This window comes from Tympanuchus pallidicinctus, unplaced genomic scaffold, assembly GCF_026119805.1.
Source record: "Tympanuchus pallidicinctus isolate F22 unplaced genomic scaffold, pur_lepc_1.0 scaffold4, whole genome shotgun sequence".
NCBI lineage: Eukaryota > Metazoa > Chordata > Aves > Galliformes > Phasianidae > Tympanuchus > Tympanuchus pallidicinctus.
This window is the reverse complement of record NW_026294758.1, coordinates 14,990,243-15,006,716: the sequence shown is the minus strand read 5'-3', so window position 1 is coordinate 15,006,716 and position 16,474 is coordinate 14,990,243. Positions and strand designations below refer to the sequence as shown.

General features: G+C 37.9%; 1 protein-coding gene across 10 annotated transcripts in view; it reads left to right on the top strand.

Annotated features, from left to right (window-relative positions):
• Positions 1–14,083, top strand: part of MEF2C (myocyte enhancer factor 2C) — a 134,655-nt gene extending 120,572 nt beyond the window's left edge. For 3 of the 10 annotated variants that reach the window (XM_052701501.1, XM_052701505.1, XM_052701503.1), the window contains 4 exons: positions 1,080–1,103; positions 1,999–2,128; positions 3,302–3,437; positions 9,347–14,083. In XM_052701501.1, coding sequence (XP_052557461.1) covers positions 1,080–1,103; positions 1,999–2,128; positions 3,302–3,437; positions 9,347–9,668 — 612 coding nt within the window. In that variant the 3' untranslated portion in view covers positions 9,669–14,083. The remainder of the gene's footprint in view (positions 1–1,079; positions 1,104–1,998; positions 2,129–3,301; positions 3,438–9,346) is intronic. The other 7 variants (XM_052701511.1, XM_052701508.1, XM_052701510.1 and 4 more) reach the window with 3 other exon arrangements.
• The last annotated feature ends 2,391 nt before the right edge of the window (positions 14,084–16,474 follow it).

The following is a 16,474-nucleotide window of genomic DNA, read 5'->3' as shown; positions in this document are numbered from 1 at the left end:
GATTCATTTTAATTGCTTTTATGAAACTACTTTTACTTCATCCTTTTTTTTCTATGAACTTACAAAATAGAAAATGTGTCCTGAACAGTGTGAACTTCTTCACTCACCTTCCTGATAACTGGAAGATCCTTTCCTGGGTTTTTCATAAAGCCTGAATTAAACCCCAGAAATATTTCTCTTAAATATTTAGCCATGCAGACCCTCAGCAGATGGCAGATTAACTACAAATAAATGAATTTGAACTCTACCACTCTGAGCAACAAAAGTCAGGTTTTAGAAGGATGAGATGTAGTAAGCAGATAGAGCATGACAGAGTGGAGCATCAAATTGCTGTACCTCTTACCAGTATTCACAAAATGTAAGCAGATTGTTACAGTTAAAGATTGAATCATGAAGGTGTCATGTGAGTATCTTGCAGAACACTCCCAGAAGTGGGTTAGTAGTTGCAAGTAAACCTTTCATTAGTGTTTTAGCATTAAAATGGAGTTTGATTAAAAAAAGATCTGGATGGTAAATTTACGTGCTGATATAAACAAGTTTTTCCATTTTGTAACAAACACTATTAAAACAGCTGCCTTCGCTTGATGTATTATAAATTAACTTTGAACATCGAACTAAAACTTCCCGTAAATGTGATGCTGGGCTCTCTATGAGGATAAGTAATAAATGGTCTCCTACAGGGCAGCCCTCAAAGTCGACCAAGCCGTGACAAGCTGTCTGCATCAAGTGATTTATTCCAAGGTCCTTAAAACTGATACTTTCCAAGGGATTCTGTGAATAGTCAGGTCTCCTGAAACCAGGTATAGCAACACAATCTGCAGCCAGTGGGGCTACAGAAAAAGTAATGAATTCTTAGAGAAAGGCTCGTGCTGAAAAGTGGATAGATTGTCCTCACAAGCTGAGAAGCATCTTGTTAGAAGGACAAAGAAGAGATCTGTGAAGTGTTATTTTTTCCAAACTGTGCTCAGAAAGCGTGTAGTTTTCCGCCCCTGTCAGATGAAGGTATTCACTAGGCTATAATGCACCCTGGTAAATATCTACATTCACTGATTTTTAATGCTCCTTTCCTATGCACTCAGTCTGAGGATGTTGATCTGCTCCTGGTAAGTGGTAGTGATGTTCATCCTAATAATGAAAACATAAGATCTTTTATTTTGTATGATTGGTATATGTGTAGATGAAATGCTGGTTGAAATCGAATGGAAAACTTTACTATGACTGCATTGTGAACAAAAGGGTCATCACAACTTTTGAAATGTAGCAGTACGGAGACAAGGTGTCGTTGTTGCAGTTATTCATATTATTTACACTACAATAAAGCTCGCTTGGTGCTGATGATTTGCTAGCGTGCACTCCTGTGCTGTTGAAGATGGCACAGCCTTGGTATGTTTTTTTTTTGGTGGCTCCCTTCGCATTTTATCCTGCCGCTCACAGGATTAGAGTTCTCGAGAGCAGCTTTTACCGCGCAGCGTGTAATGCCCGAGTTAAACGCGTAGTTGCGGTGCCACCTAGCACTCTGAAGTTTTTTGATGCCAAAAACGAAGCAACCAGAGCACCATCTGCTGGTAAGAGCTTAGCATCCAGCAGCCTGGGGTGCCGCTCATTCCCGAATCAGGGCCTGGGGTTATTTCTCTCTCTCTCTGTTTCTGTGTCTCCTTACATTTGAATAAAAAAGGAAAACAGTGAGGGTAGAGTTTACATATTTCATGGTTTTTCACACGATCTGTTCTTCTACCCGCAATAAAATCAGTCTTCCTTGTTAGTAGTTCAGTTACCTAGGAGATACTGATGTAATGGGTTACTATGGTGACAACTGGTCTCTTGAAGGCTTGTAAATGATAGGGTTGGCAGAGTTCATAAAAGCCACATGTTAAATGATTAATTTCTAGAAATTTGTATCAGCTTTTGTTTCTTGTGCACAAATCAAACCCAGAAAGGTAATACACCCAGATGACTTAAACCCAGTCAATAATATGTTTATTTTACTTACTTTAAAAGAATCAGAGGATAAATAACTCCCAGTCTGCTCAGTCATTGGCTACTCCAGTGGTTTCCGTAGCAACTCCTACTCTACCAGGGCAAGGGATGGGAGGATACCCATCAGCCATCTCAACAACATATGGTACTGGTAAGTATCAGCACAAAATGGAAAGGAGGGGGAGGGAGCAGGATGCTGGCAAATGTCTGTCTCGGGGTAATGAATTATCTGCTGTTCCTTGCAAGAGACTGGAAAGTTCATAGCCCATAGGTTGATACACTTCATTTGCTTTTTATCTGTTCCTCTGATGGGGGACTTTTTATTTGAGGAGGGACTTTTTATAAGGGCTCGTAGTGACAGGACAAGGGGAAATGGCTTTAAATTGGAAGAGGGTAGATTTAATCATGATATTTGGAGAGGGATGAGACGATAGAACTGGTTGCCCAGCGATGTTGTGGATGCCCCCTCTCTGGAAGCATTCAAGTCCAGGCTGGATGGGGCTGTGAGCAACCTAGTCTAGAGGAAGGTGTCCCTGCCTGTAGAAGAAGTTGGAACTACATGATCTTAAAGGTCCTTTCCAACCCTAACCTTTCTGTGATTCTTTGGACTCGAGAAATATATACTTAAAAGCTAACTATTTTACTCAAATGGAAAACTGCTTTGATAGCTCTCTTTCATTGGCCTTACTAAAGGAAAAGACACTAAAGAAACTTCCTAAAACTCCTAATGTAGCAGATAATTTCATGTAGCTGAGTGCGTCTTCCTAAAATTATGAGGGTAATGACAACAAGCAGTTTCACTGGTTTCAAAATAGAGTTCCATATCTTTGTAGGCTGCTGCTTAGTTACCTGGCAGATTCTAGAAATGAAACCCGAAGAGATCATTTCCTGTTCCCATTGCGCATTGGTACTGTATAGATCATGTTGATCCACATAATCCTGTGTTTTTTATAGAAGATGTGCACTGTGTACGTATTACAGTCTACCTTCTTGCAACAAAGACTGTGATCAAATTCTGTTTTCAGGTTTTTGACTCTATGAGAATGCATGTATAGTTATGGTAGATATAGAAAGGCTTTGGATCTTCCAGACCCATAAAAAGAACTGGTAAATTACAGAATAATTATTAGTGCATTATTTACTCCAAAGTTAATGAGCCAAGGGAAGAGGAGAGTCTGATTTTCTGCTGCAACTTAATGTGATTGATGTAATTAAGATTAAAAGGCTTATTAAGTGACATGTGAAAATGATGATGGTAGTTATTATTTACACGCTTCCTTCTTAATACTCTTTTAATTATTTTCTTTTCTGTTTTCAAATCTAGAATATTCTCTGAGTAGTGCAGATATATCATCTCTCTCTGGATTTAATACAGCCAGTGCTCTTCATCTTGGTTCTGTGACTGGCTGGCAACAGCAACACCTACATAATATGCCGCCATCTGCCCTCAGCCAACTGGGGTAAGCACTGTGTTGTTTTTTTAAACTGTTATAATGTTCTGCAATAACTTCAGTGTCCCCAGGAATCCCAAGTATGAAATACATCCTGACAACGTCAGCCCACGTGTATAAGAGCTCCATTGCCCAAAACTGGAACAACATATTTCATGAAAAGTTTGCCATGTACCTAAAATTGAATATTCTGTGTCCATTACATTTCCTCAGTAGTGTAGTGATGAATTCTGTTCTTGTTTTACTCTGTTTCTTTAAATAGCATTTTTCTTCACGACTAACAACCAAACTAAACACTTACTTTGTGCTATTGCTTTGTTTTTCCGCTTCTGCTTTTTATTTCCAGTTACTGTAGCTCAAACTAAAATCAAAAAATGCCTAAACACTGAGTACTTCTAAATCAAAAGTGACAAAATGATTTGAACTGGGATTAAAATTAAAGCTTATAATCACATACACACTCCTTCTCAGCTCTGATGTTCAAGTTTCATTTCTTTGTAAATGTTTCCTACAAGCAAATAACACAATTAGGAATAAAACCCGTAAACCCCTAGAACTCGTGGTGATTTTCTTGCCTTGAGGATAAATGTTATGCCCTCTAGTGGCTAATTTTAAGACATTTCTTCCAAGACCGGTGGAGCACTATGTTTAACCATTTCAGTATTCACACAGGGAATTCACCTCATGCATTATTGAAAAAGCGGTGCATTTGCTTATTCGAGTGAATTTAAAGAGTATGATTTTCAAAGATCCCTATATCTGCTGTCTATATTGAGCAAGATCATAGGCACTCACCATTACTCCATGTCTGTGCTAATGTATGGCTGGATTTGCAACGCCAAACTCTTCTTTTTAAAAAAAATCATTGCACACATGCCATTATTTTTGCAGGGCAGCTGCTGTAATCTGAAAGTATGTAGTACAATCAACATGGCTTAAATTTCAAAATTCTCCTAGTTTATCTGAATACATTTTATAAATTAATGTATTTTCTTTACCACGTAAATCGGTTTCAAATTTTAAAGAACAGCTACACAATTTTTGGAAGAAATATAAACATTTGAACATCAGAAATATAATTTAGCATAATAGGTACTAACTACATAAATACTTGTAACTGAAATAGTTCCCATGTTAGTAAAATGAAAAGATCTTAATACCTGTCTGCTATGCTTCTTCTATTTTATTTTTGAGCTGTGCTGTTTCTCAGGCAGCATTCAGGTTAACTGTACAACAAGATACCTATAGTCATGCATAAGTTGAAAATTTAGACTAGATTTCAGTGTATAACCTTACAATCATGGAATCATAGAATGGCTCATATTGGAAGGGACCGCAGAGGCCGTCTAGTTCCAACACCTCTACCACAGGCAGTGTTGCCAACCTGTATCAGGCACTGTATCAGGTTGTCCATAGCCCCATCCAGCCTGGTCTTGAACACCTCCAGGGACAGGACATCCACAGCCTCTCTGGGCAGCCTGTTCCAATAAGCTGATTGTTTTCAGTGGTGTACCAAAGAATGTAATAACGCTATTTGGATAACAAAAAAAAAATTAAATCCTAAACTAGCTACATGCCTTTTCAGATATGTCACACATTATCATCTGTTTCTAATTCATCTTACAGTATGTCAAAATGTAGTGGCTGTGGCTAGTGGAATATATTGTAAGTCACTACTTTTGTTATTATTCTTTCAGTGATTTGTAAATGAATTCAGCTATGAAAGCAGCTTTACTAGCAGTTCTGGCAAAGCCTTCTATGTGTGCAGAAAATCATATGCATTTCTTTATTTTACTTCAGTCACGGGGTTGTACATGCAGAAGGATCTATACTAGCTTCTGGATTATTTAAAAAAAAAAAAACCTTGAAATTGTACAAGTCATAATCTGTCCACATTAGCCTAATCTTGATTTTATAGAAAAGTAATCATAAAAAAATGTGTTTCACTAGGAATTTAAGAAAATAGGTGTAGAAATGTTTGAGCACCCTAATTCCTGTCCTTAGTGAGAGAATTCTGCCTCATAAAGCATGGCAGAAACATATGACTTGTAAATAGAGTAGGGTGTGCTTAAATGTGTTAGCTTGCTCCACGAAAGTCCTCAACAGTTTCAGAAGCACTGTCAAAACCATCTTTCAGACACCTGGAGATCTCTAAACCATACTGCACCACTAAGCCTGAGGGAGAGTTTCTGAGGACATAGGAATAGTTCAGTTACTGAGGCTGTGAACAGGATAGCAATGTAAAGTCTCTTCTGATATAACTGGGGTGTTTAGTCAGACATTTCAACAGTCCAAATTTAAGAAAGCAAAATAGTACTTTTCAGCCTTGTAATTAGAAAAATTACATGCTAATTCTATTAAAAATCAAAATATATTCCTTCTCAGACTTACAGGTTTCATCTAAATCTTGCTGCAGCCATTCCTATCTTTGAAATGAGGTATCTAAATTCTTCAGCCTCATGTCTATTGTATAGAAAACTATCTCATTCTGTAATCTGCAGCTTAAGAGAAGATCTTTTCTTTCTGAGGTATCATCCACAGCTGAAAGTTTGCCTTTCCTAAATATAAGTGCAGACTTAGAAATGCATTTGCATATGTATGCATATTTGAAACATGAAGGTATAAAGAGAAGGAAATTTAAAGAAATAAGTATGGCCATAACAGAAAGGACACGAAGTTCCTTCTTCCTTTATTAGCACTCTCACTCCCTGTAAAAGCCTATGTGATGCTCATTCACATCACTACTGACCCATGCTGCTGTCTGTGAATGCTGAACTTCCACTAGCTGGAGATTCTAACAGTGACCCACTCAAAGCTGATCTCATTACATCAACAAGGACAGAGTTTGCTGGCTAGCTCTTTGCACCCTGATGTGCCTCCCACACACGTTGAATGCATATAGGAACCAGTGTTTCTCCCATGTCAGGGTTGTACTCTAAGTAAAACTCATATTTTCATTCACACAGATCTGAATAGTAACTGCTGCATAAAATTTAAACTTCACAGGGGCAATGAGAAGGAGTAAAATGGAATGTTTTCAGTACAATATATGGAGAAAGTTAATCAAGTCAACATTAGTGGACTGCAAGACAGTGAGTGCCTTATAGTTAAACATAATCCTACAAAGACATTTGTTACATTTTCTCAATAGATTTTCCATATTCAAAAACTTCTTGTTTTTCATAGAGTTTAGGGTAGGTTTCAAATGATAAAAGTAGGACTTGCCTAGGCCAAAATTACACTGTTTCTGCATTCATTCAAACACATGCATACACAAGAAGAGGTCATTTAGTGGCAAAAAGAATTGCCTTTTTTTCACAGTGCAGTTTCTGTCCTAAACAGAAATCCATCCTTTGTTGAGGGTACAGGTGAAAGTCCGCAACTAAGTATGTACTCATTCACCATATGCTTCTATTCATAACATTAGGTTTCTCTTGCATTTGATCATATCGACTTACATGAAATTCTGTAGAAACATTTGAGAATATTTATGACACATAGAAACACATAGAAAAGAGTCACCAAAATATATACATGTTAAATTTCAGAAACAGATTTCTCGGAAAAATATGTTTTAACAGGCAGAATCTTAAAACATATTGAATGACAATATGCATCAATTGTTTAAATAGCTCTATTGTTTAAAACCTTAAAAAAAAAAAAAAATTAGTTCTTACCTGCTAAAATGCCCTTTTAACGGTTTTTTTTTTCCCACTTTATAAAAAATGTGCTCAAAATGCAGGTAGTATTTTTTAAACTACTAAAAGCCTGTATGCCAGGTGTTTGCATAATGCCTCTAAGGAAGCAGAAGGGATCTACAGAAAAGTCTACAGAGTTGTGTTTTCACACTTCCCTCTGAAACGCTGCTAAATAAATTGCAGTGTAGCAATACAAACTCTAGTCCTCAGACAATACAGCTTTTTACCCTGGATTTGTTCCTTTGAGGTTGTCATGGAATGGAATATGAGTAGGTTCCAAGTGAACAAATGAGACTGAGTATGGCTGTTTTTAAGTAGTGTGAGTTTTCAACTCTTCCCAGCTTTGTGAAATACACATTGTCTACTCAAATCAAACACTCCTAGATCAAATCGCCAGGATCCAGTGTTCTGTATTAAGGGACTTTCAGGTTTAGCTATGAATTTGGCATCTAAAATAGTGTGTAATCATATTGTACTTGCTAGACTGGCTGCCTTTTTCCCCATATGAAGTCCTATCATGTCCTAAGGAAATGAAAAATAAAGTCACTGGAAATGAAAAGCAAAACCAAGCCAGGAACGTATTTTTCATTGTTGCTGGATTCTTTTCAACAGTTTTTCAGAAAACATGTGGAGTGTTTCACTAAAGTGGAATGACTACGTTTGATATTTATGGTTTCCTATATGTGTAATCTAATAGTTAGAAAAGGAAAAAAAAGAATCTTTCACAAAACTGCCTACATTTGCTACTTAGAGGATTATTACTCACTGCTTGATGCTGCAAATTCTGACACACTTCTCTGTATAGTAATAAAGGGTAGATGGAAGCAATTGCAGGCAGAACATCTTGCTTTCTGTGTTGTTCAACAAGGCTCACACAGTATTGATCAATAACTCATGACTACAGCATCTGATATTATTCAGTAACTGTGCCATATAGGTCCACTGTAAATCTGCCAAAAGAAAAGAAATTGACTTTTTACCTTTCCTAAGTTACAGTGACTATTGGTAAAGTAAAGCTCAGATCACAGTCAATGATATATCAGAAAAAGTGGAATTTCTCAATAAATGGAAAGGATCACAAATTTAGTTTTCCATCGTTCAGAGTCCAAATATTCATTCCACTTGAACCTTGGGGTTTAAAATCTTACTGAGGCTGTGTCCTCTCCTCCCCTATGTCTTCAGACTCTTTCACTATTAGAAATCTTGCAACTGTGTCTTTGGGTTTGACACTGACTTCAGCCTAGCAAACGGTCTCTGAGGTGGAGCAGTGTTCAAGAGCTCAGCGGTAACCTCTCCTGGATAGCTGTTTAACGAAAAGAAATGTCAGGTTTTGCCAGTAGGTGGTGCTTTTGTAGAAAGCATTCTGTAGTTGCAGCGGATCTCGTTTTCTTCCATTCAGTGCAAGCTCAGTGTTCTCTCCTCCCCTCTTATCTCAGCTTTCCTCAGCCAAACTTGCCCACAATAATGCACTGAGGCAAAACAAATGGAGAACAAGTATACAGCCTTTGAAAAACTTTAGATAGCAGCTTATCCTGGAGTTCTAAGCATCCTATGAGTCAGGTTGTCAGTCATGCACTGCAATCCTCTGCCATCTCCCTTAACTTCTCTTCGGTAGTTTATCCATAAATGCTCTGGATATAAAAACAAATTAATCAATTTTTTCCATAAAATCAGATCTAAACCCTACCCTGCTAATTGAGTTCTATTAACATTAATCCAAAGGTGATTAATTTCAACTCTGTTATGAAAGACATAAAATGCACGGGACCCAAATTTCTGTTTGCACTTTACACCTGATTTCCCATGTTGAAGTAAACAAGGATAAGACAAACTGAACTAAACCCACAGAAACCCGTGCCTCCCCTGTGCCATCAGTGCATACACGCACACAAGCATTAATTATAAAGAAACCTGCAGGTGGTTCCAACAGTGCAAAGGCTCAGCTTCCAAAATTTCTTGTGATGCTTGAGGAAAAAAAAAGGAAGGGAATTAAAGAGACTACTTTCAGACCTCGGGCATGTCTCGCTCAAGCCAGCCACGTTTGCCGTGGTGTTTCTGTCTCCATGCCTTTTTTAATTCCACATAGAAAGTGGTCCTCATGCTGTCCGCACGCACTGACACTGCGTGAGCCTTTACACTGGTGTTCTGTGTGAGTGTTTGTGCATTTCCGGGGGCTCCATGCCTCCTCCGTCTGTAACTGGGTTTCCTTTCCTCCTACAGAGCTTGCACTAGCACTCATTTATCTCAGAGTACAAATCTCTCCCTGCCTTCTACTCAAAGCCTCAACATCAAGTCAGAACCTGTTTCTCCTCCTAGAGACCGTACCACCACCCCCTCGAGATACCCACAGCACACGCGCCATGAGGCGGGGAGGTCTCCCGTCGACAGCTTGAGCAGCTGCAGCAGTTCCTACGATGGGAGCGACCGAGAAGATCACCGGAATGAATTCCACTCCCCCATTGGACTCACCAGACCTTCGCCGGACGAAAGGGAAAGCCCCTCTGTCAAGCGCATGCGGCTGTCTGAAGGATGGGCGACATGATAGCATTATTAACTATTAGTTTCTTTTTTTTTTTTTTCTTGCAGTGTGTGTGTGCTATACCTTAATGGGGTAGGGGGGGTCGATATGCATTATATGTGCCGTGTGTGGAAAAAAAAAAGTCAGGTACTCTGTTTTGTAAAAGTACTTTTAAATTGCCTCAGTGATACAGTATAAGGATAAACAGAAATGCTGAGATAAGCTTAGCACTTGAGTTGTACAACAGAACACTTGTACAAAATAGATTTTAAGGCTAACTTCTTTTCACTGTTGTGCTCCCTTGCAAAATGTATGTTACAATAGATAGTGTCATGTTGCAGGTTCAACGTTATTTACATGTAAATAGGCAAAAGGAAAACGTCTGCCAGAAATGGCAGACCTTTACTGAGAGAGAAAGCAGCTGTTATGCAACATATAGAAAATGTACAGATGTTTTGACAGACCCAGTGGTTGGGTGGCCGTGAATCCATGCTAGAAAGAGACTGGGTCACCTAACACGCCGAAAACACTCAAAACCATGCGGGCATATCTTTGGAGTATGGCACTCAGTTAAGAAGGATCAAAGCATTTGAAGAGGACCATACTTGTTAAACAAAATCGAGTTTGAGGGCTAACATATTTAATTTTAAAAATTCTGGGTCTGCATCACTTATTAAAAAAAAAAATTATAAAAATATGTACATTACATTTTGCTTATTTTCATATTAAAAAGTAAGACAGAGTTTGCAAAGCATTTGTGGCTTTTGTAGTTTCCTTAAGCCAAAATGTGTTCTTTTTTCCTTGATTGCTTCGCTAATCTTGTAAACAGTCCTGACAAAAACAGAGGACTTTTTGTATAGAAAGCACTACCCTAAGCCATGAAGAACTCCATGCTTTGCTAACCAAGATAACTGTTTTCTCTTTGCAGAAGTTTTGTTTTTGAAATGTGTATTTCTAATTATATAAAATATTAAGAATCTTTAAAAAAAAAAATCTGTGAAATTAACATGCTTGTGTATAGCTTTCTAATATATATAATAATTATGGTAATAGCAAAAGTTTTTGTTATCTTAATAGTGGGGAATTATATTTGTGCGGTTGCACATTTAACTATTTTCTTTTGGTTTTATTTTACTGGGCATACATTTTACAGATCAAAATCATGTCTTGGAAGACTGATCTGTAAAAAGTTTGAATTTACCCATGGTGTAACAACTGAAACCATTTTAATACAACATTTTACAATCAGTTGAGTGAACTGCGATTCATTGTATATACTGATTAGTTCTTTTCATGCTGTTTTGTGCATTGTAACAAGTTAAGGGCCCTTCTATAACCTACGTCCTGCGTATCTTGTAGATTTCCATGGGTTAAATGGCAAAGTGGCATCGCTTGGCCCTTCCTCATCAGCGAAGCTGGTATTCTGCCTGTTAGAATTGGATATACAGCTCTAACGGCCATCGGTTGCGTGAGTGCAGGTGAACATTTCCAGAGGCAGCAGGGAGAGCAAGAAATGAGGGACTGCCACAGTCCCACCTGTTGTGAAGTCCCCTCTCTCTCAGACATAAAACCTGCAGAGAGATCATCAATTAGAGGACCACTCAGAAGTCAATCTGTCGTGCCCCGCCAATACTGGCCACCAGGCCGCTGTAGTTGTCACAGCCCTCACAGTCACGTCTCACGGTAGGGATGCTGTTGAACAAAGCTGCCTGTGTATTTACAACCCAAAGCGATTCACTTCCGCATATGGCGCCCACCCTTTCTCCTGCCTTGCATTGTTCCTTTGACTGAAATTGCTTCACCAGAAGGGATATATCATTGTTTTAAGTTCTTGTCTGTCCCTCTTGCTTATTAGAATAAAATGGTATACTCAGATGTTTCAGCTTAACCTTCCCACGGGAAGGAAACTTTGTTCAAGCAACATGCTAGTGCCATTGTAGAACTGTAATACTTCTTTCCAAAAGTTGTTCCAGCTCTCACTCACATACCTTGAGACTAGGATGAAGGACATAACTGCAACAGCAAAATATTGACACAGAAAACATTTTGTTAAGGGAAATCCACACCCTATTTCCCTTCTACATGTGCAGTTGCTGTGCACTGCTCAGCGGTAGAGGTTACCTCCCTGTAGCAGCAAACAACTAACAGATGACAGCACGCGCTAGGACATACGCTTTCCACTTATTGTGACTTACAGAAGCCTGCCTCACAGGCACTCTCAGCCATGCAGGGGCTAGTGCATAATCTGGGAACTATCTAAGCAGAATACTGTGCTAACAAGGCATACATCTTATCTCGCGTGGAGGTCAGCAGGGTAAAGAAACAGATACGCATGTTAAATAAAAAAAAATTAAAAAAAATTAAAAATTAGAAAATGGGGCCCATAATTAATTTTAAAATTCAAAACTGTTTTTCGAAACCACTTTCTTCACCTTCAGATAAATCTACAGTCATATTCTCTTATGAGAATTTTAAACTTCGGTGTGTCAAAAATATGCAAATATATCACAAATGTACACTTCGACATTTCAACAAGAAGTACAACTTTATCAGTATTGTAGTAGAAACTTGTCAGTGGGGAAGGGGATTTGGTCTATTGAAATATGAAGAATAGCCATATAAATAGTTTACCTTGCGATTTGCCTCAGCAACGCATGAAGAAGAAAACATAACATATTTAAGGAAGATGCAGTGTAATATATTACTGCAAGTAACTAAGCGGAAAGTAGCGTGAAACGTATTGCCTGGGCAATGTATATTAACTCTGACAGTGATTTTTATATAAACATGAATAAATAGAATAGAATCACATGAAGATCAATGCCAGTCATCCCTCTCGTTCCTGCTACTGAGGGCAACTAACATGTACTGGCGAAATTGTGGGGGATAATGCATATTTGCAAACTGATCTAATGATAAGAAGCACAACTTTGATTGTGAAGTCACTTTCTGTAAACTATAACTGTCTACCTTTCTCTGTTCCTTTATCTGTACCTTACCATTTATTGTATTTGCAAAGCTTATTTGGGTTTATTGTGTGATTCCTTTGTATTTAAGGAGTTTGGGGCAGAGCCCTGAAAGAGTATTAACATTTACTTTACCTTAACCCATGCTATATAATGTTTTAGGCAACATTCTTAATTGCAAGTTCAAACACCTGAAGTGGCATTCTAGACATCTGCAAGTATTGTTATAGCTAAGTTAACCTCTATTAAAAGGTGTTGTTGTTTAGTGTTTAATTGCTGGTGACAATTATATGATATACTCAATCTGCACAATTTGTATATTGTATGCATTGAGCCATTCACAGTAAAGCTTTTATCATTTCAGTGTTTTTCGAAAGTTGTGTTTTATAATGAAATGGCTTATATTTTTCCCAGAAGAGGAATTTAGCAGTTTTTAATGAATAATATAAAAATATCTGTTGTCCTCAGATCTCTTTTTCAGGTAAAGCTAACGTAAGAATAGAAGAACTCATAGACTGTTTTCAAGGATGTCAACCCTTTTGTATTGTACGTGTTATCCTATATACCTTCTTTTACCTATAGTCCTAACAGAGCTGTTTTGTTTTCCTTTCTCCTTCTCCTTGAAGGTAAATGCTTTGTAATTTTTTAAAAGCCACTTGAAACCTCAATAAAGGCTGTTGCCTAAGCATGGCATACTTCATCTGTTCCTGTTTGTGCCATCTGCTGTGATGTCGTCAGTTATATGGCATTAATTTCCTGCCACTACAGGTCTCTTGAAGGACTGATGGAACATTGGTGTCTATTAGAATGCTTCAGACTGTAGATGTAATAAAAGGCTTTTGTTAATATATTTTAACCAAAGATGTGGAGCAATCCAAGCTTTGAGCCACAGACCTTCTCTATCAAAAGTATCCATTTGATTATTTTCATAATCAGGTGTTGCATTTTACCTTTCTCACTCATACCTCAGACTGATCCATACCTCAGTTTGAATCAAAAAAGTCAGTTTAGTAACTCATTTAAAAAAAAAAAAAAAAAAAAAAAAATTACAGTACCTGAGTCTTTTGTGAAGTATCTAACATCAGACCTGGGACACTGCAGGCATTACACTTGGATTGCTTCAGATGGTTTGTTGTATCCTTTTTTTTTTCCTTTTTTTTTTTTTTCTTCTCTTTCATGGGGATCTGCTTCCATAAAACAATGGTGATAACAAAAGAGCTTGTAAATGGGAGCATACAAGCATTTGCAACAAATATTAAAATAGAGGCTCACAGCGGCATAAGCTGGACTTTGTCGCCACTAGATGACAAGATGTTATAACTAAGTTAAACCACATCTGTGTATCTCAAGGGACTTAATTCAGCTGTCTGTAGTGAACTAAAATGGAAAAATTTCAAAAGATTCTCCTGCTGGAAATAAGGTATAATTTGTATTTTGCAGACAAATCAGTAAAGTTACTGGCTTTCTTAGTGATATGGTGTCTGTGGTGTATTTCTTATTAATTTAATTAGTGTTCTTTTAATGTTTCGCCCTGTCATTTGTGCTTGTCTAGAAAACCAAGTGCCACTCTGTGCGCCCTGAGCACCTCCATGCCTTGCCAGACATCATCCCACCAAATCAGAAAAACTCCACAGGGAGGACTATGAACTAGGAATTTTGTAGCCAAGTACACTTACTGATGTGAATCAGAAGGCCCGTCTCCTTAATTTATAGAATCATAGAATTGTTTGAGTTGGAAGAGACCCTTAAAGGTCACCTAGTCCAACTCCCCTGCAATGAACAGAGACACCTACAGCTAGAGCAGTTTGCTCAGAACCCAGTCCAGCCTGTCCTTAAATGTCTCCAAGGACAAGGCTTCCACCATCTCTCTGGGCAACCAGTTCCACAGCTTCACTTTGACAAAGCCTAGATTTTAATGACTGAATAGTGTTCTCTTGCCCAATAAACACAGTGATTCCAGCAGCACTGCCCTAGAAGGTAGTGAATGATACTGCCTGGTTCTGGTCGTGACGTCCTACCCAGTAGGGTAGCTAGGTGAGATAATGCCTGGCTTGTAGATACTTTGTCACTGACAAGGAGCCTAGATTCTCTTATATGTATGCCCTGTAATTCCTCCTGGTGCAGAGAACCATGCTAGAAACACAAGAAAAACAGGCTCATTGTCTAAACCAAATATATCTTTGGAGCAGATCCGTTTACCTATGTTCTCTAACAGACCATAAATTCACAGGGACTATGTCAGAATTGAACTGTTTCCCCTTATTTTTGGGTTATTTCCTATCCACCCCTAATGTTTATAATTTTTGATTCTATGAATACAGTATATTAGTAATAATTTTATTTCATTCAGATATTTTTAATGCAGACAAGCTATAATAGCTTAAGGTTATCTGTGAATGTGCCAATTCCAATAATAACATTTCTAGGACTAATCTCTAAGTATATTTGTGAAAGAAAACAGCTGTGCTGTTATTTACCTGTTGCCTGTAATGCCATATTTTACTGTTTCTAGTATGAAGTGTTGGACATAGCATAATAATTATTTGCTAATACTGAGAAGAAGCGGCATTGATTTTGTTAAAAACTATGTTGATTTTTTTTTTCTGAAGACAAACACTGTCATCATTGGCAAGGATAAGGAAAATATTTCTGGAAAAGCTGTAGAGGTGTAATACTGTCTGAAGCACTAAAGCATTCATATTTGGAGGTACTTGCTCCTGCAGTCGGTCTTCATTGTGATTAGTAGTGACAGCACTCTATGCCTGTACTGGAAAAGGAATTTCTTAGCCCTTTGTATATTTAGTTTTTTTATTGCATTTCTCCCAGTAAATAATCATACATACGCATATTGCTTTGTTTGATATGCTGTGAACTGTATCTTTAAACAAATTTTAAACATAACTGCAATAGAATTGTGGAGGTCACAAGTTCTTTAAGGTTTCTTCCTTTGTCATTTTGCAGAGCAATTCTGAAATGAACGGTCTGAGTTACCTGAGGTCACATACCTTCACCATTCCAGAGTGCTTACTCCCCCTCCAAAGTTTACTTTTTTTCTTCAGTGTACACCAATCCCACATCTTTTTAAGTGTGCTAAGACTGCTGATTCTGTTTATGCCTTTTGCTTGCTATTGATGCGATCCTTAATCCTTAACCCTGCCTTAAACACAAAGCCTATATTTCCACATGAGGGCACAATGAGCAAGGATGAGGAAAGATTTTTTAAAACAAGCAGATAATGTATTTTTTAAGCAGCAGGAAGAAATTTGGTCACATGTCTAGTAACAAACAGTCTATTTCTCACTGATGCTGCAGAAATTTTATCAATGCAGACCAATACAACAAGGCTTTATTTGTTCTATGAATGTTCCCATTTACACATATAATTGGAACTCTACATATCTAGAGTCCCTGATTCTGGAGAGCTCAGACTGTTTAGGCTTAGCAAACTCAAAGTTCATTTATTTTCTATTCACACACTTTGACACTTCATGCTGAGTGTTCAGAGCACCTACAATAGGTGTAGCTATACTGAACGCTGAGCAGTTCATGTATACATCCAAGACAACTTCAACTGCTGTTTGCAAGTCTTATGGCAAACTAGTACTGATGCTGGTACAGTAATTTCTCCTTCCTCTACCAGCTGATTTTGGAGAATGCATTTGGAGCAAGAGTCCATTCTGCTTCAGACTAATTGCTAGAGATTGCTTAAAGCTGACTTAGAAATGTTTGTATGAAGTTAAAATGAATGCACCAAGTGTCAAGTGTGCTGTCCTAATTGTCTTTTCTACCTTGTTCTGTCCTCGTGCTTCTGGCTGTGATTCATTTGTAACCAGTCCAGTTTTCAAAATTGAGTATTTGTTCTTA